This window comes from Mobula hypostoma, chromosome 8 (genome assembly GCF_963921235.1).
Source record: "Mobula hypostoma chromosome 8, sMobHyp1.1, whole genome shotgun sequence".
NCBI lineage: Eukaryota > Metazoa > Chordata > Chondrichthyes > Myliobatiformes > Myliobatidae > Mobula > Mobula hypostoma.
In genome coordinates, this window is record NC_086104.1 from 35,255,218 (window position 1) to 35,275,955 (window position 20,738).

The 20,738-nt window shown below is 41.2% G+C and overlaps 1 protein-coding gene across 1 annotated transcript in view; it reads right to left on the bottom strand.

Moving 5' to 3' along the window:
- Positions 1-22: 22 nt before the first annotated feature.
- pigf (phosphatidylinositol glycan anchor biosynthesis, class F) overlaps positions 23-20,738 on the bottom strand; it is a 68,197-nt gene continuing 47,481 nt past the window's right edge. Inside the window, exon 5 of the mRNA XM_063055675.1 lies at positions 23-159. Within this exon, the coding sequence (XP_062911745.1) occupies positions 46-159 (114 nt within the window). The 3' untranslated portion in view covers positions 23-45. The remainder of the gene's footprint in view (positions 160-20,738) is intronic.

Here is a 20,738-nt window from a genome sequence, read left to right on the forward strand (position 1 = left end):
GCTAGTTTAACCAATATATTACAGCACTATCACCAACTGCTGAAATCATCTGCATTTGTATGTGAGGTGCTTCCTGTTCCAGTATATCCATAAAGGCGCGATGACAAGACTGATAGTGAATCCAAGTGTTGCTCCAAGTGTACAGGAAATTGGCCACACCTGTGAGAAGTAACAAATACATAATGTTGGGTTGCACATGAGGAAACTCTTAAGCACACTTTTTTTGCCTAACCTGGCTCTAATTAAAGTGTAAAATTAAATCAGTACAGAATAGTCAGATTTGTTCCATATTGCTGCACTCTTGTGCAAATGGAAAGAGTTAAATGATTTTTGTAGGTTTGTTCCCATCACTGCAGCCATTTATACATGCACAAACATTTTTTTTTAGAAAGCCACTTTTTTTTGTAGGTTTTGCCTACTTCAAGTGTTATTTAAAAAAATGTTAAACACTAACTTATGCCATGCCTGTATTAATCAAGATCTCTCGATTTTGAAATGTATATGAAAGATCCTCTTGGTAAAGTATGTGAAACACAACTCCCAAGAGTTTGAAGCTACATCTAAAGTTTGACTCCCTCTTCCTAATCCCTGCCCTGAGTGTAAATAAGTTAGATGCTGAGGAATCAACTTTGTAATGTTGTTTGATACGAAAATAAATTTTATTATCTCAGTGCATTGTGGGTCACAGTCATTCATGCTGCAAACAGAAAACTTTTTCATGTCAATGATAGAACAGTACTTTTGTTTTTCTGCTGATTGGGCAGAAAATAAATTGAATGAAGTTACTCAGTGGAGTAAAACAGCTGTCATAAACAGGAATAAGCCAGCAGAGTATCCCAAATTATTGTCATCATCCTCCTGTTCCTGAGATTTTTAAACAATAAAGTACAGAGGACATTTGTTTTATTGTAGATTCACGTATTTAGGGGTGATTTAGATGTTTATTTTTCTAGATTGATTTAACCAAATTTATGAAACACTAAGGCAGCTTGTTAAATTAGAGAAAATGAGTTTTGTAGTTTAAAGGATTTCAATTAAAAATCATGGGAAAGAATCGACATAGTATTCATTGGTCTACGTACTTTAAAAGTTAAGTTCAGTACATAGGGAGAAATCTGACAAGGCCACTGGGGCCATAGAAACTCGGCTCTGATGCAGATCAAAAACGGGCACCCAGCTTCACTAGCAAAGAACAATTTTCTGGAGGAACTCAGTTGATCAAGCAGCCTCGATTGGCGGGGGGGGGGGGGGGTGGAATGGAGAAGGAATTGATGATAATTCCTCTCCTGTCTAAAGATCTGCTTAATCTGCTGAGTTCCTCCAGCAGATTCTGTTGCTCCAAATTCCAGCACTTGTAGTCTCTTGTGCACCTAACTTTACCAACTCCTTATCACTTTTCCAGAAAAAAGTATCAAATAATTGTAATCCAATTTCGTGGCCTTTAATTTAGTTCACAAGAATTTTCTTTCACATTTAAGAAAAACCCATACACCCAATATTCTTACATTCATAGAATTTGATTATTCTAAATATTTAGCTAAGTTTGGCATTTGATTCTTTTCTACAATATCTGGGTTGGAACATAGAAGACTCCGATAGATCTGAACAGTGTGGATGTGATGAAGTCATTCATTGGAGAATCTAGAATGGGGGAAAAGGAAAGAGAGAGAAGAGTGCAAGTGGGCCATTCAAATGAGTTATCCCCCAAGGTTCTCGTGTTTACAAAACACTCTTCCTCAAAGGTGATGAAAGCCAAGTCTCTGAATAGTAAGGCAGAGGTAAATTGAATTTTGATAAATAAGGAGGTGAAAAATTCCTGAGGGTAGATGAGAATATGGAGTTGAGTCTGAAATCAAATCAGCCATAATGTTAGTGAATCCTGCAGCAAGCCCATTCCAATATGTATGAGGTTAAAGAAATACAAAACTCCTACTGAACTATCCAAGGGAACATATCCAGCTGTTCTTACAGTTTAACAATTACATATAAAAATGATTTCCCTCCCAATTATTTTTAAAATTCCATTTTGCCAAATATTGGTTTTAAAATAAAAAAAACCCATGGTTTTCAAGGGAACACAATGCAAACATATTCCACACAGGAATATATACAGCTTGCATATGCTGTGGATCTGTGTGGGCTTTAGGCAAACATGAAAAAAAAAATTGGATCCTGCTTTCACTTCTTAAGTAGTTAATTAAGGAATGATTATTCTCAGTTTCGGTCTGAATGAAAAGAGAAGCAAAAACTTGCTTTGAGATACCCTGAATGCAGCCAAAAGAAAATGTCCCTGGATCTACTTTTAAGAGAGAAATAGAAACAAAACTGATATTTAAATATACATATTAAAAGAATACCAGAGGAAATGAGAAAAAGCTTGGCCATTAAGGTAAGTATTAAGACATGCCGTAAAGGAAACAAGTGGAGGGGTTGAGTTGAGAGTATTACAGAGCTGAGCAAGGGCCTTGGCAAATGAAAGCACAGTGGGTAAGTGATTGCATCTGTGCCTGAGAGGCAAATATTGAAGGAAGATATTATGGATGTACAGGGATTAGACTATGGAGACCAACACCAAGGCCAGAATTCAATTAAATTAAAACCGTAGGACTTGATTTAATATTAGAAGCCACAATATTCAATTTGTTTAGGATCAGTAGCTCACATAATATGTTCAACAAAATTCCAATCTGTCTGTACCTACTTTAGTCCTCAGCGCAATTCTTGATCTGACATTCAATTAAAAATTAAACAATTATTTTTGCTAATATCTCAACATGGGCATGGAAAAGTTGTGACAGTAGGAGGGAGGAAGGTGGCAAACGCAACAGGACAAGAGTTAAACTCATGATTTTTGTAAGCTTGTTGCTTTATATCACCCACCCAACCATTCAAAATTGGAATGCTGCAAAAGCTGGTGGAGGCCTCTTTAGTATGAAGGAATCTTAAATTACAGAACAATATTGATCAACAGGATAATTGTGTGGAGTTTAACACATAAGTGAGAAGTGATGCCTTGGGGGGGGGGGGAATCGTCTAGTAGTATCAAGGCACACAGCACAAATGATAAGGCCCCAGAGAGTATTGAGGATCAAAGGGACCTTGGTGACCTTTAAATTCCTAAAGATAGCAGCATAGGTAAAATAGTGAAGGCATATGCCATGCTGGCCTTCATTAGAAGGAGTACAAGAGAATGGAGGGCATGGTGCTACTTTCCAAAACTTTAGTTAGACCACAGGTTGAGTATTGGAAGGATGCGTGTGTTTTGGAGTGTGTGCAGAGGAGATTTACCAGAATGCTGCCTGTGATGGGATGTTTCAGCTATGACAAGAAACCTAATGGGGTTTAGGCATATTTTGTTTGAAGCAAGGAAGGCAGGGGGCAAATCTGTTAGAAGACTACAAAATTAGGAGGGGCATCTTCCTCTTATAATAGAGTTTAAAAGGGCATCGTTTTAAAATGAGTAATAACAATGTTAGAGGGGAAAAGGGGTAAAAAAAAACTTTTTTTACCCAAATTTGTTTGCAATCTCAACTGTAGCAGGATGATATAAAAAGAAAAAAAAACATAGTAAATTTACGTTTCCATTTACTACCTTGAGAAAGTATCTGGACAAGCACTTCAATCACCAAGGCAAAGAAGCATAGAAGTGAACTGCTAGTAAATGGGGTAGTTTGGTGGATGATGAGCAACATAGATATGGTGGGACCAAGAGTCTGGCGCTGTGCAGTATGACTACGAATATCCTGCTTATATCTACATTATTCATGCATATTTTTAAATATGTAGACAATATCCTGTATAAACATTCTGTACTGGGAAATAAGGAAAATTATATAGAAATTTTGGAGACCCAAAGAGTTTTCCATTTTCACCAAAATGTTTTTGTTAATCCAGCCCTTAATATTGGGTGTAATATTCATGTAAAGTCCCACATGAAAAGTTGGTCACAAAGGTTCAATTGCTTGGTGCTCAAGATGAGGTAGTAAACCGGATTAGACATTGGCTTTGTGGAGAAGCCAGAAAGTAGATGACTGCAGGCCTGCGGCTAGCAGAGTGCCACAGGGATCAGTGCTGGGTGCGTTGTTGTTTGTCATCTATATCAACGATCTGGATGCGATATGGTAAACTGGATCAGCAAATTTGAAGGTGACACCAAGAGTGGGCATGTTGTGGACAGTAAGAAAGTCTATCAAAGCTTGCAGTGGGATCTAGACCAGCTGGAAAAATGTGCTGAAAAATGGCAGAAGAAATTTAATGTATTCAAGTGTGAGATGTTGCACTTTGGGAGGATGGGGTAGGCCTTGCACAGTGAGTGGTACAGCACTAAGCAGTGCAGTAGAACAGAGGGATCTGGGACTACAGATCCATAATTCTTTGAAAGTGGTGTCACAGTTAGATAGTGTCACAAGGAAAGCTTTTAGCACATTGGCCTTCATAAATCAAAGTACTGAGTACAAGAGTTGGGATATTATGTTTAAGTTGTACAATACGTTGTTGAGGGCTAATTTGGAGTACTGTAGTGCAGTTTTGGTCACCTACCAAAAGGAAAGGTGTCAATAAGATTGAAATATTGCAGAGAAATATGCAAATACAAGCAGGCTTTTTCCACTGGGGTTGGGTGAGACTAGAACTAGATGTTATGGATTAAGGGTAAAAGGTGAAATGTTTATGGGGAACATGAAAGGGAACTTCTTCACTCAGAGGGTAGCGAGAGTGTGGAACGAGTTGCCAGTGAAGTGATGGATGCAGGTTTGATGTCAACATTTAAGAGAAATTTGGATAGGTACATGGACGGTAGGGATATGGGGAACTATGGTTCTGGTGCACGTCGATGGGAGTAGGCAGTTCAAATAGTTCAGCGTGGCCTAGATGGGCCGAAAGGTCTGTTTCTGTGCTGTAGTGTTCTATGACTATGTAAGATCTTTTATAGAAAAATGTTCACAGAAATTCTTATTCTGCCCAAAATACTTGGAGATTTACAGCATAACGAATGATCTATGTGTCTGTACTTGCAGGATTCTGTTTTTTTAAAGATATGGGACATGGGAATAAGCAAATTTTGTTTGGAGTACAAGTTAATTTCAGAGAAGTACAAGTTAACTGGGGAATACTGGTAAGCATTAATTAGGTACATACATGCACTACCCTAACCATAGACTCATGTTTAAATCTCCAGTCTTTACAGTTCATGAAACAATAAAGACTGGAGAAATAGAAAATATGGAAAATAGAAAATCTACAGCACATTACAGGCCCTTCGGCCCACAATGTTGTGCCAACCATGTAACCTACTCGAGAAGCTGCCTAGAATTTCCCTACTGCATAGCCCTCTATTTTTCTAAACTCCATGTACTATCTAAAAGTCTCTTAAAAGACCTGAGTGAAGAAGTTTCCCCTCATGTTCCCCTTAAACATTTCACCTTTTACCCTTAATGCACAACATCTAATTCTAGTCTCACTCAACCTCAGTGGAAAAAGCCTGCTTGTAATTACCCCATCTATACCCCTCATCATTTTGTATACCTCTATCAAATCTCCCCTCACTCTCCTATTATACACTTCAAAAAATTATTCATCCAGATTAAAACTACAAGAATTTATTGTAATTTTAAAATCATGTTTCCAAAATGTAATTATTTATGCAGGAAGAATTAACATTTGATTCACTTATATGATAAAGGGAAGTGTGAAAATGGTTTAAACGGAAACCCACGTCAAGATATAATAAGCATCAACTTCACTCCAGTACAGTTCTGGAGGTTCAAAACGGTGCTTTGCTGCAGAGGTTTCAACTTAAGGACAAAGTAGTTATATTTATAACCATAAATGTGTGCTTTCTCCAGTAACCCCGACTATTCCCAAATTCCCTTGAAAGTCAGGTGATAGAAGTTCCCATCTAGTTAAGGGAAACTTCTGAATGTTGAATGCAAACCAGACCATGTGCTACATGGCCTTCATCTGCTCATCTTCTTTCAAACTCTTATAATGGATATTGAGCGAAAATGTAATACTACAATTGCAATGAAGTTACAAGACACACGGTAGGAATTTTACTATTTTTTTTAAATAACATTTCTTATGAATAGTATTGGTCTTTTGAAAATGAATCAACTCTGCCATTGCCTTGCCTATGTAAAAGAAGGTGACACAAGCAGCCTGTGAATAGTGGTTTTGATATTGATAAGTTTGTGGAATTTTTTTTTACTCATGGGTAATTTTATGTTTAGTTTAGAAAAAATGCTACCTTGAAGATGGATAGCAGCTCACTTCCTCTTAACTGTCATGTGCATATTTAAGCAATATTTAATACTAAAATTGCTCAGACAAACTTCCTGTTGCTTTGTTAGTTGCCTTCAGTCCCAGAAATCAAACTTCTGCATTTCTTTGCAAAATCATTTGAATAAGCAAACCATGGCATGAATTACAATCCTGGCATATTCCTTTGCATTCTCCACATGGACCCTTCCCCCACCACTCATGCAAAGTGTAAATACACATACTTGTTTGAAACCTCCAATTTACCACATCTCTGCATTTTAGACAGATGCACATTCTTCCTCGAAAAACCAAAAACTGCCAATACTCCGAAGTTATTAGCACACTAAATAACTTCTCCTTTAACTCTACTCACTTCCTCCAGTTGAGTGTGTAGCTTTAGGTTTATATAAGGATTCAAGTTATACCTGTCTGTGATACAGCCTTTGTTTCAGTCCTTTCTTTGTCCTCCCTTGCCTCCTTTTCTAGTATGCCTTTTAAATGCTGTTTCCTGCTGTTGTATAGAACTTGAAAGTTTCATCTTCATTGCTCTCCAATTTCCATCGTAATCTTGTTTCTACATTTATCTCTAACTTTCCCTTCTCCAAGTTTTCTCTCTCTCTCTCTCTCCCACATACACACAGACAGAGGAAAGGTTTGCAGCCTGTCTCAATGACAATCTATCCTGACCGCATTTGTTCATGACCCCAGTTGTTCCAGCACTACTGCATTTAATTCTGATCATATCTTCCACACCAATTCTTCCAAAGTGGCTAATTTTTTTCTTATCCATGGTATCCTTCCACCCAAATTGACAGGGTTCCAACCATTTCTGTTTTATTTCCCACTGCTCTGCTTTCAGTCAAGACTGTTCCCACAATTCTTGCTTTCCATGCCATATTGAACAGATCTTCAGCTATTTGTTTTATTAACTTCAACATATTGTCCTGATCGGATACGACTAACTCTTATGGCATTCTAAAGTCTGAACTTGCCATAAATGCTCCTTATTATTTGCCAAGTCATTTGTGGTAATATTATTTCATGCATTGTGAGCGTTTTTTGTACTGTGTTGTGCACCTTGGTCCGGAGGAATGTTGTTTCATTTGACAGTAAACATGTACTTGGTTGAATGACAATAAACTTGAACTTGAGACCCTTCCACAGTAATTCCTCTCCAACAGGGCCCTTTTTCATGGTACCTTCATATGCGAGAGCAGGAGCTGCAATATCTCCGTTCATCTCATCCCTTCTTATTGTTCGATTGAAGCAGCGATACCCTCATCATTTTGTCCCCAATTTTTTTTAAATTTCAGATAACACATCCTTTCCACCTTGTAGCAGAACCTGCCTGTCTGATGAAACCTGTAACATCAACAGTTCCTTTTCTCTTGCCACAGCTGCTACCTAAATTGTTGAGTATTTAGACCACAAGACACAAGAGCAGAACTAGGGCATTGGGCCTCCAGCCGGGAACAGGTATCAATCTTAACCGCATTTCGATGGCCAACTCGGCATTGGGGACAATGCCAGGGCATGTCTAGTCTGGTGGTATTTACACCTTCGTTGTCCACCCCTCCTGACTGGTCACTCCTGATGGGGGTACAGATACCACTGGACTAGACATGCCCAGGTATCATCCCAGATGAAGATGGCAGAGTTGGTCACCGAAATCCATAAGATCAAAAGGCCATAGGACATGGGAGCAGAATTAGGCCATTTACCCATTGAGTCTGCACTGCCATTTTTCTTAGCATTTTCTGTTAAAGTAGCTGATAGTCACATCAGATACGATAGACTGACCGTTCTGAACATCGGAAAGACGGCATTTACCCACTATGTGCCGCCTTCCCTACACTGGGAACCCCTGCTTGCACGATCCATGGGAGACTCATCTTTTACACCGCCACTACTGCGGAAGAAGTGCCAAAGGCAAGGGAGAAGGGCTGACGTCCTGGGGAGGCTGAGACGGCGTGCAAATCGACCGCCGCTCCCTAGCATACTCCGGCTAACATTCAGTCCCTGGATAACAAACTTTGTGAAATGAGAGCCAGAATCTCCTATCAACGGGAAACAAAGGACTGTAACGTTTTGTGCTTCGTGGGGACTTGGCAGACAGAGGAGATACCGGATCATGCCATCGAGCCCTCACTAAGAAGAGTAAAGGAGGAGGAGTATGCTTCATGGTCAACAATGCTTGGTGTGATCCCCAAAATGTGCATGAACTCAAATCCTTTTGTTCCCCAGACCTGGAATACCTGGTGCTGCTGTGCAGACCCTACTGGATGCCTAGGGAGTTCACAGCGGTGTACATTCCGCCACAGGCTAATATCGACCTGGCTCTCAATGAACTGTATGAGACCATCAACACGCTGGAGACTGCACACCCAGAGGCTGCCTTCATTGTCGCCGGTGACTTTAATCGAGTGTTGCTGACGAAAGTCTCTCTGAAATTTTGACAGCACATCCAGGTGAGCACTCGTGGAGATAACACACTTGACCACTGCTACTCTCCCTTCCTTCCGCAATGCTTACAAAACTCCCCTTCGCCTAGCTTTTGGAAAATCAGATCACTCTTCAAGCTTGCTTCTGTTGACATACAAGCAGAAGCTGAAAAAAGAGGCAGCCATAAGTCTCAGTAGGCTACAGACCAAGTACTTCACAGTGAACGGCAGGTTCCTGGTGAGTGTCATAGACACAGGGTCCTTGCAGTTCAGGAACAGGGAATCCAGAAAAGGATCCTTTTTTTCCCCACTCGCTGCCTCCTACCAATCAGCCAATGCTCTAATCATGCCAGTAACTTTCCTGTAATACCATGTGCTCTTAATTTTGTAAGCAGCCTCACGTGTGGTACCTTGTCAAAGGCCTTCTGAAAGTCCAAATATACAACATCCACTGCACTCCCCTTATCCATCCTTCTTGTAATCTCCTCAAAGAATTCCAACAGGTTCGTCAGGCAAGATTTTCCCTTGAAGAATCAATGCTGACTTTGTCCTAATTTGTCCTCTGTCACCAATTGAATGACTTCGTCTATAACCTCATCCATTGAATGATTTTTGTTCCTCTCTGCTCAATCATCTCCCCTGTTAGGATCTTCTCCAGGCAGATCAGTTGCAGTTAACTTACTTTTGCTACCTTCACTCAAGCAGTATGGCCATCTCTTGGTCTTCATCGTGTTAGAAACATTCCTTTTATTTTCTCCACCCCTCCTTTTACAAGTTAAAACATACGATTTCCAACGTTTCCTCGTTCTAGTGAAAGATCATTCACCTGAAACATTGACCATTCTTCAAGATACCTGTGGATTTGCTGAATGTTTCCATCATTTTTTATTTTTACATAGCACAGACTTCCTCTTTTCCTTAATTTCTTGGATAGCTAGCTAAGTTGTAGTTGAGGAAAGGGAAAATAAACATGAAATTATTCAAACAACAGGAATTCTACAGATGCTGGAAATTCAAGCAACACACATCAAAGTTGCTGGTGAACGCAGCAGGCCAGGCAGCATCCCTAGGAAGAGGTACAGTCGACGTTCCAGGCCGAGACCCTTCGTCAGGACTAACTGAAGGAGGAATTAGTAAGAGATTTGAAAGTGGGAGGGGGAGGGGGAGGGGGAGATCCAAAATGATAGGAGAAGACAGGAGCGGGAGAGATGGAGCCAAGAGTTGGACAGGTGATTGGCAAAAGGGATACAAGAGGATCATGGGACAGGAGGTCCGGGAAGAAAGACAAGGGGGGGGAACCCAGAGGATGGGCAAGGGGTATAGTCAGAGGGACAGAGGGAGAAAAAGGAGAGTGAGAGAAAGAATGTGTGTATAAAAATAAATAACAGATGGGGTACGAGGGGGAATTGGGGCATTAGCGGAAGTTAGAGAAGTCGGTGTTCATGCCATCAGGTTGGAGGCTACCCAGACGGAATATAAGGTGTTGTTCCTCATTAAGATTCCAGATGTTTCTGTGGATTTACTTAACCAAGAAGTATAAAATTGATTCAGTCAGGTACTTAATTCACAGAAATTGGAGACTATCCAGCTAACTTTTAGTTTGCTAGCAAGACTTTAGAGAAGAAATTGTTTTTATTTGAACTGAAGCTCTATGCATTGCAATCAAAGTGCGTGATCAGTCATCTACATGATTCAATTTTGGCTTTTAAACTGCTTAGTGTTTTTGTTTTTTTTATATAAAAGGCTACGTCATCATTAAATGAGATACAGGAATTTTTGCCAAACCTTGGAAGGGCAGTAGATCAAACACAGGCAGGAAATAATCTGATGCAAAATACAGAGGTCAGTTGTTCAGACTTGAGTTAAATAAGTGCAACAAGTTCAGGTCAATTTTGATTATAGGCTAACTCAAGATCACTTCGTGGCAAGTCAAAATAGTCAGACATGTAATCAGAGGAAGAAATGTGGTAGATCTGGATCAAAAATAAACTGGGAGATAAACATATAAAAATAACCCGTCAGCCCTAATATTCCAAAAGCACATTATAGAGCAGCTTTCAGAATTTGAGTCTAGCAGAACTTTTAAAATTCATTGCCTTAATAGCAGCCACTTCTTGTAATATTCAGAAAATTGGAGTTAGAAAATTGTGGGTTTCAGCCTCACTGCAGAAATCTGAGTGTAGTGACTAGGCTGATATTTCAATCCAATACTGGCTTACTAGAGGTGTAATTTTTCACTTAGGATATCAAATTCTTATATCAGTCCTCATTAGAAGTTGAGACCCACCTGCCCCCTCAAGGTTAAAAGACTCTTATGGGCCTCTTGCCCTCCCTCCACTTCCTCATAGGGAAACCAGTCAGTAAAGATGGGTAAATAACATCTTCTCCTCGCTGACAATCAACACAGCTGCACCTCAAAGATGCATTCTTAGCCCAGCACCACTCTACTCTTTCTATACTCGTGACTGGATGGTTAAGCACAGCTCAAACACCAGCTACAAGTTCACAGATGACACCACTGTTGTTAGTGAGATCTCAGATGGCAACAAGGCTGCATACAGGAGTGAGATTCATCAGCTGGTGAAGTAATGTTGCAACAGCAACCTCACACTCAATGTCTGCAAGATGAAGGATTTGTCAGACTTCAGGTAAATGTTGAGACAGCGTGCACCAATTGTCAGTGATGGGTCAGGGGTGGAAAGGGTGAGGAGCTTTAAGTTCCTGAGATGCTGATACACAGAGGATTTATCCTGGGCCCAACACATTGATGCAATGCTGAGGAAGGCACACCAGCAACTCTACTTCATTAAGGTGTTTGAGGAGATTTGATATGTCACCAAAGAGTCTTTTTAAATTTCTTTGGACACAGGTGGAAAACATTCTGAGGGTTTTAATTTTGTAATGAGAGCATCCTTCATTTTTCTAAAATGAAGGCAGCTTTGGTCCATCTGCTTACCCATTTCCCCCGTATTGCAAATATTTTCTTTGCTAGATGAGATCAGACGTGTACACAATATTGCAGACTCAGTCTCACGAGGCTCCAGTATCAGTAAAGCAAGACGTCTGCTCTTGTACTGAAATCCTCTTGCAGAGCAAGCCAATACACCTAATTACTTGAAATACCTAATTCAGTGACTCATGTAGGACACCCACGTTGCTTGTGTACCCGTCAAACTCATTATTTTAAAAAGCAACTGTTTCTCTGCTTTTATTTTCCACTTAAGTGGATGACCTCAATTTTTCCACAGAATTCTATCTGCTAGATGCTCGCCAATTTACTTAACTTGTCTTCATCTTCCCAAACCCTTTCTGCTCCCTTCTTAAGACTACACTGCCAGTCAGCTTCACAGCAAAGCAAAGCCGGTTATACTGCACATGATCCCCTCATTCAGATCGTTGATATAGATTGTGAAAAGCTGGCATCTCATCAACAGCACCCCATTCGTCACAGCCTTCAACTTGAAAACGACACATTTATTCTTTCTGTTTTCTGACTTTCAACCAATTCTCCATCCGTGCCAGTACACTAATTGTTTTCTCTCATGTGGCACCTTATTAAAGGATTTCTGAAAATTCACATCTGCTAGTTTGAAACCCAATTTGACAAATGCGATTGCCCTTTCACAAACCATGCAACTTCCCAACTCTTGGCTTCATCCCTCCCCCTCCTGTCTTCTCCTATCATTTCGGGTCTCCCCCTCCCCCTCCCACTTTCAAATCTATCTCTTACTATCTCTTTTTTCTGTTAGTCCTGACAAAGGGTTTTGACCTGAAACGTCGACTGTACTTCTCCCTATAGATGCTGCCTGGCCTGCTGCATTCCACCAGCATTTTGTGTACATTGCTTGAATTTCCAGCATCTGCAGATTTTCTCGTGTTTGCCCATGCTAACTCTGCCCAGGAGGTATTTTATTCACACAAACATTTTCTTACTGTAATCTTACTGTGATTTCTGTTAATTCTCATTTTAATTTTTCATCTACCTGTAAGAGACCCGCATTAACTTTTGCTAATCTTTCCTATTGAAAGATCTACAAGATAGTTTAGTCATGTGTTTGTTTGACTACGTGTATATTTTACATCTTCTTTCCTTTTGCCAAATTCTGAATTTTTAAACAGTCCTCTTTTCCAGCACCCTCTGTTCCTAAGCCTTGCCAGATTAGTGTTTTTGCTGGGCAAAAAGAGGTCACTCAATAATAATGGCAAAAATGGACTACAGAAGCTTAAAAAGGATTATTAATTAAACAAAAATTAAATGTAATGTATTAGTTACTGTGCTTACAAAGAATGTTGCTTCATGGTCATCGTTGTTAACATTTCATCCAGGCAAAGTTGTTTCATGTGTTTTGATTTCTCCCTGTATAATTTTTCTTGCATCAAATAAAAATTGATTAGCTCCTGTTCCATCACTAATGTACGTTTCTCTGACCATTTGACTAAATCACCCAACAATTCAATTAACTTGTCAGTATTAAATCTTTCTGTTTCATCCGTTTCATTATCATTGCTGCCATTTTCATCACTTGCAGTGTTTTTAATCAGCATTCAGACACTGTCTATAATTTCTGAATCTGTAAGGTGATGCACAACAGGTGTTTTGTCATTGACAATCATCCACTCACACAGATTTCCTTCATTGGGACTACTTGCTATAATCTTTGAAAGCAAGTCCTGTAACAATTTTTGCATAAGCAAACATATCATGAACTCTTTTGTTTCACAAAATCCTGTAAAATCATCGTCAAGCTTTTCTTCAGGTGCTTTATCAGACATCAAGGCAGGCCACAACTTATGCCAGCGAATCTTTAGTGTTGAAAGTTCCACCCATGGGCAATGAACCAAAGAATGTCCTTCATGTTAAATTGCCGTCATCTAACAGACATTTCATGAAAAGTGAGCGATACTTGGCCTCGTAATTTCATCTGAATTAAAAGAGGTGCCGAACCATCAGTTTCCAGAAAAATCGGTGGTCAACCTGTACTATTTTTAACTACCTATACCATACCAATTTTCCTGTTGGATTTTTTTAAAAAGTCCTTTAAGCATAACAATGCATTCAATCCTTAAATAGAACATAAAATAGCAGTAGTGTGATCACTCTAGTCCAGGAGGATGTTCCCTTAATGGGTTACCCAGATTAGATGAAGAATTACATTGAGTTCAATGTCCTCCCAGTTTTTAAGATGTAATGTTGGATTTCTTCAGGCTAATTTTAATGTTATCTTTGACGTATTTCCTTTGCCACCAGGGACTCTCTGATTTCCTTTCAACCAGGAGTAAAGGATCTGTTTGGGGAGATGCAAGTTAGACATCCAAATGATATGAGCTATCCATCGGAGTTGGTGTTGCTTTATCGTGGTGGAGATGCTGCTCATGTTGGCGTCCTCCAGTACACTGGTGTTAGTGTGTCTGATCCTCAAAATCTTTTGTAAGGATCTTCGGTGGTATTGTTCCAGGGCTTTCAGGTGTCTTCTGTAGGTGGTCCATGATTCAGCTCTATTCAGTAATGTAGGAAGAATGACTATCCTATGGAACAAAAGTTTTGTTTGGACCTGTATATCGTGATCTTCAAAGACTCTTTCCTTAGTCCTGCTTAGGCTCCAATAGCACTACTCAGGAGGTTCTTGATCTCGAAGTCGACGTCTGCTTTGGCGGATAGACTGCTGCCAAGGAGGGAAAGTGGTCTAAATCTTCAAAAACAATATCATCAACTTCTATCGAGCGCTGTGTATGTAAATGGCTGGTTTGGCAGCGGCTGACACAGGACCCGAGTCTTTTTACATGCAAAACAAGACCCAGGGCCCTATATATCTTAGCAAACGCATTCAGTTTACATTGGAGGACTTCTTCAGAATGTGCTGCGATGGGGTTGTCATTCACATACTGAAGCTCCATGATAGAAGTGGTGTTGACCTTGTTCTTGGCCTTGAACTGGTTGAAGCTGAAAAGCCTGTTGACTATTCTATACATAATTTGGATCTCAGGTGGCAGGTCTTGGCCAATGAGGTGAAGGATGATGGCAGTGATAAAGGTGGCAAATAGTAGGGTACAATGACATAGCCTGCTTGACTCTTTTCCTCACAGTGAAGGGATCTGATTCAGAGCCGCCACCGCTGAGTACCGTGGCTGATATGTCATCATACAGCAGCCCCGATATTGATAAGTGCTTGTCAGGGCAGACACAGCTTGATGGAATATGCCAGAGAACTTGGCAGTATACTGTGTCAAATGCCTTTATCAAACCTACGAAAGCCAAGTACAAGGGTTGCCTTTGTTCACGGCATTTTTCCTGTAATTGTAGTGCTGTGAAATAGCACAACATAGGAACAGCCCAAAACATCTACACCAAACATGATGAAGATGCTGCATCATGCACATTGTTCCATTCCATACATATTCTGTGCTTTTATAAAAGCTTCTTAAAATGTAGCCATTGCTCGCTTACAGTTACAATTCCCCAATCTACCACTGACAATTCATGCCTTTGATGTTTGCTTTATTCAGTTTTAAGACTTCAATTTCAAAGATCAAAATAAATTTATTATCAAAGTACCTATACGTCACCCTGTACAATCCTAAGGTTCATTTTCTTGCAGGCAATCACAGTTAATATAAGAATAGAATCAATGCAAGACCACACCCAGTGTACCTATCCAAATTTCTCTTAAATGTTGAAATCAAGCCCACATTCACCGCTTGCACTGGCAGCTCATTCCCTACTCTCACTACCCTTTGAGTAAATAAGTTCCCCCCCTCATGTTCCCCTTAATCATTTCACCTTTCTCCCTTAACCCGTTACCTCTCATTCTAGTCTCACCCATGCTCAGTGGAAAAAGCCTGTTTGCATTTACCCTGCCTATACTACTCATAATTTTTACCTCTATCAAATCTCCTCTTTCTCCTACGCTCCAGGGAATAAGGTCCCAACATGTTCAGCCTTTTCCTGTAACTCAGGTCCTGGCAACGTTCTTGTAAATTTTCTCCGCAATAATTTAATCTTATTGATATCGTTCCTGTTAGTAGGTGACTAAAACTGCACAGTGCTCCAGATCAGCTCTCACCAACATCTTATATAGCTTTAACATAATTAAATGCAGCATCTCCAAGTTTGCGGATGACATGAAGCTGGGTGGCAGTGTTAGCAGTGAGGAGGATGCTAAGAGGATGCAGGGTGACTTGGATAGGTTGGGTGAGTGGGCAAACTCATGGCAGATGCAATTTAATGTGGATAAATGTGAAGTTATCCACTTTGGTGGCAAAAATAGGAAAACAGATTATTATCTGAATGGTGGCCGATTAGGAAAAGGGGAGGTGCAACGAGACCTGGGTGTCATTATACACCAGTCATTGAAAGTGGGCATGCAGGTACAGCAGGCGGTGAAAAAGGCGAATGGTATGCTGGCATTTATAGCGAGAGGATTCGAGTACAGGAGCAGGGACGTACTACTGCAGTTGTACAAGGCCTTGGTGAGACCACGCCTGGAGTATTGTGTGCAGTTTTGGTCCCCTAATCTGAGGAAAGACATCTTTGCCATAGAGGGAGTACAAAGAAGGTTCACCAGATTGATTCCTGGGATGGCAGGACTTTCATATGAAGAAAGACTGGATGAACTGGGCTTGGACTCGTTGGAATTTAGAAGATGGAGGGGGGATCTGATTGAAACGTATAAGATCCTAAAGGGATTGGACAGGCTAGATGCAGGAAGATCGTTCCCGATGTTGGGGAAGTCCAGAACGAGGGGCCACAGTTTGAGGATAGAGGGGAAGCCTTTTAGGACCGAGATTAGGAAAAACTTCTTCACACAGAGAGTGGTGAATCTGTGGAATTCTCTGCCACAGGAAACTGTTGAGGCCAGTTCATTGGCTATACTTAAGAGAGAGTTAGATAGGGCCCTTGTGGCTAAAGGGATCAGGGGGTATGGAGGGAAGGCTGGGGCGGGGTTCTGAGTTGGATGATCAGCCATGATCATAATAAATGGCGGTGCAGGCTCGAAGGGCCGAATGGCCTACTCCTGCACCTATTTTCTATGTTTCTATAATACAGCTTCATCCAAATTACTATTCTCAATACTTTTATTTATGAAGGCCAATGTGCCAAAAGCTTTCTTTATAGCCCTGTCTACCTGTGACGCCACTTTCAAGGATTTATAGATCTTTATTCCAAGACCCTCTCAGTTCTACTGCACTCCTTGGTGTCCCACTACTCATCGTTTAAGTCCTAGCCCGGCTTGTTCTCCCAAAGAGCAACATCTTACACTTGCTTGCTCTAAATTCCAACTGCAACGCACTCAAAATTCTGGAGGAACTCAGCTGGTCAAGCAAATGAATAAACAGTCAATGTTTCAAGCCGAGACCCTTCTTTAGGTTTGAAATGGAAAGGGGAAGGTGCCAGAATAAAAAGGCAGGGGGACAAGAATGAGGCTAACTCGATGGTGACAGGTGAAGCCAAATGGGTGGGAAAGGTAAATGGTTGGAGAGAAAGGAATCTGATAGGAGAGGACCTTGGGAGAAAGGGAAAGAGGAGGGGACCTGGGGTAAGTGATAGGCAAGGGAGAAGAGGTAAAAGGCCTGAGTAGGGGAGGGGAAGGGGGAATTTTTTTTTAAACCGGAAGGACAAATCAGTGTTCATGCCATCTGGTTGGTATACAAGGTGTTGCTCCCTGAGGATGGCTCATCTTGATACAACAGGTACATGCTGGAATGGAACTGGGAATCAGAATTAAAATGTTTGGCCACCGGGAAGTTCTGCTTTAGGCAGATGGAGCGGAGGTGCTTGACGAAGCGGTTCCCCCAGTTTACAACGGGTCTCACCAATGTACAGACTGCAGCATCCGGAGCACTGGACGCAACAGACAACATCAGCAGATTCGGAGTGAAGTATTACCTCACCTGGAGAGGCTGCTTGGGGCCCTGAATAGAGGTGAGGGAGAAGATGAATGGGCAGCTGTAACACTTGGGCCGCTCGCAGGGATACCTGCCAGGAGGGAGGGATGGATGGACAGATGGACAAGGGAATTGCAGTAGGAGTGATCCTTGCGAAAGCGAAGAGAGCGGGGAGGTAAAGATACGTTTAGTGGTAGGATCTCTTTGGAGATGGCGGAAGCTCTGTTTAAATTCCATCCGTCGACTACACCCCCAATTTTGGTGTCATCTGCAAATCTGTTGATCCAGTTTACCATATTATCATCCATATTGTTGACACAGACGACAAACAATGGACCCAGTACCAGTCCCTGCGGCACACCACTAGTCACAAGCCTTTGGTCAACGAGGCAACTGAATCCAATTTTCGTCCTCATCTTGAATGGCAAGCGACTGAACCTCCTTTACCAACCTCCTCTGCGGAACCTTGTCAACGGCCTTGTTAAAAGTTACACTAGGGCAGTTTTCTTTGAGGTGCAGGAGACTGAACAGATATTTAATTGAGCTATATAAAATTGTTAGAAACTTAAGCAGGATATTCTTAAGCATTCACTTCCCCGTAGAGAGGCCAGTAAACAGCAGGCATAGATTTAACTTAAATGGTAGGTCTTAAGAGGAATTGATAACAAGATACCAGTTAATGGAGGGTTGCAACTCACTACCTGAAAGGCTGATAAAGGCAGAAACATTCAACACTTTTAAAAGGTGGTTGAAGGAGCATTAAAGAACCATTACCTTCAGGGCTATGCATCAAAGAGCTGAGAAGTGGGATTAAATTAAAATCAATTTTTACCCAGACTGGTGACAATGAGCAAAATGGCTTCCTGTGTTGTAAATGCACACAATTCTCTATAGAGAATGATCAGCGGCGTCTACTTCTGACATTTCAGGACCGCAGTGAGAATTTCATAACCACAGGTTGGAACATGCAAATTCTTATATGGAACAGCATGCAAACGAGAATGAATCTTGGATAACATCTTTGTTTGGTGTGGGGAGCTGCTAGATCATAATCACTCTCCATAGGTAGAGAATGCAATCAAACTTGGACCTTACTGAGATTTGTCTGTGCAGTGAGCATGAAGAGAGTTGTGCTTCTTTCCCTTTGGTGGAGTCTTTGCTCAGTAGGAGGGGAAGGTTACATTTGGACTCAGTTGTATTCCATGAAACCTGATCAGCAGGAGAGAGGTGAATGCAAGTGCAGGCTGAATGTTATTTGCTTATGAAACAACTTTTGCTTTAAATGAGCAGCAGTTTGAAAACCTCGTTCACTCTCCCATAAATCGGTTCTGTGAAGGGTCACTTGTTTAGTCATTTCTTACTGCCTTGCTGAAAACTAGTCAGTTTCTGTGAGTGCATAAGCCTGCCTTTTGCCTGGAGACTGAGCACATTTGCTCTTTAGTAAAAAGAGACAATTGTTATAATTTTTAACACTAACTCATCCATTTCCATATCCATTTGTTTTCTGCTGAGCTCCTTTTCTTCACTTTTACCTCTTAATTGATGCTGCTTCATTTCCAAGTCAGGATGTTAGGCCTTTCATTCTCAAACTAATGAGGTGCCCTTAAAGAAAGGGGCTTTCCTTCCTCCACCATCAATGCTGCCCTCACCCACATCACTTTCATTTCACACACATCTACCTCACTCCACCAGGAAAAGGATTCCTCTTGTCCTTACCTACCACCCCAGTAGCCTTGTGCCCAGCACATAATTCTCTGTAAATTCTGCCATCTCCAATGGGATCCCACCAGCATGTAATCTCCCCCACGCCTACCCACTTTCCACAGGGATTGCTCCCTACGTGACTCCCTTGTCCATTCATCCCTCTCGCTGATCTCTCCCCGGTACTTATCCTTGCAAATGGAGTAAGTGCTACGCCTCCTCCCTCACCCCTATTCATGGCCCCAAACAGTCCTTCCAGGTGAGGCGACACTTCACCTGTGAGCTTGTTGGGGTCATCTACTGTATCTACTGCTCCTGCTGTGGCCACCTGTATATCAGTCAGACCCAACATAGACTGGGAGACTGCTTTGCCGAGCACCAACGCTCCATCCACCAGAAAAAGCAGGATCTCCTGGTGGCCACCCACTTCAATTCTACTTCCCATTCCAACATGGTAGTCCATGGCCCCCTCTGCTGCCGCAATGAGGCCACACTCAGGTTGGAGGTGCAAAACATTATATTCCATCTGATTAGCCTCCAATCTGATGGCATGAACATTGATTTCTTGAACCTCATCTCCTTAATAACCTATCACCTCCCTGTGGTCCTCCTTCCCCTTCCCTTTCTTCTATGGTAATCTACCCTTTCCTACAGATTCCCCAGTCTCCAGACCTTTATCTCTTTCACCCATCAATTTCCCAGCTCTTTACTACACCGCTCCCTCAGTTTCACCTCTCACCTCCCACCTCATAATTCCTCCCTTCTCCCCAACCTTCTTGCTCTAACTTCTCATCTTTCTTTCCAGTCCTGATGAATGGTCTCGGCCCAAAAAGTTGACTGCTTACTCTTTTCCATAGATGTTGCCTCACCTGCTGAGTTCCTCCAGCAATATTTGAGTGTTTTTAAGGAGACTCATAGATTCCACTCCTGGATCGCTAACCAGCAAACTTTGTCATTTTTCATGCTTAGTTCTCAAACTAAATTGGAGTCTCTTGCAAGGACTAAAATCAAGTAGTTTTTCAACTACCCGGAGACTATTGATTAGGCTCCAGGTGGCTGACAGTACTTGTGTATCTTAACACTAATTATTGCCTTCAGAAAGGAGTATAAAAAAATAAGCGCGGCTGTAGAGAATGACGATGAACTACGTTTCAAGTGTTCCAATCATCATCACTGCTCATTTGCCATAAAGAGTAATTCTTTGTAACATTAAATTTTAGTGTCACTAATTGCTGACTAATCAATTACAGTTGAAAAAAACAAGTACATACATTTAATACACAACACCAAAAAGGGACACTATGGTACTGTATAAGAATTGTAGTTCAGCAATTTTTGTTGGACTAGTTCACCAAAAATTGCTGAACAGGTCATGCCACATTAAAATCTAGCCAATGGCCATCTTCTGTACTGAACTGCCTCCATCTGGCATCAATGAACACCACTGAGTCATCA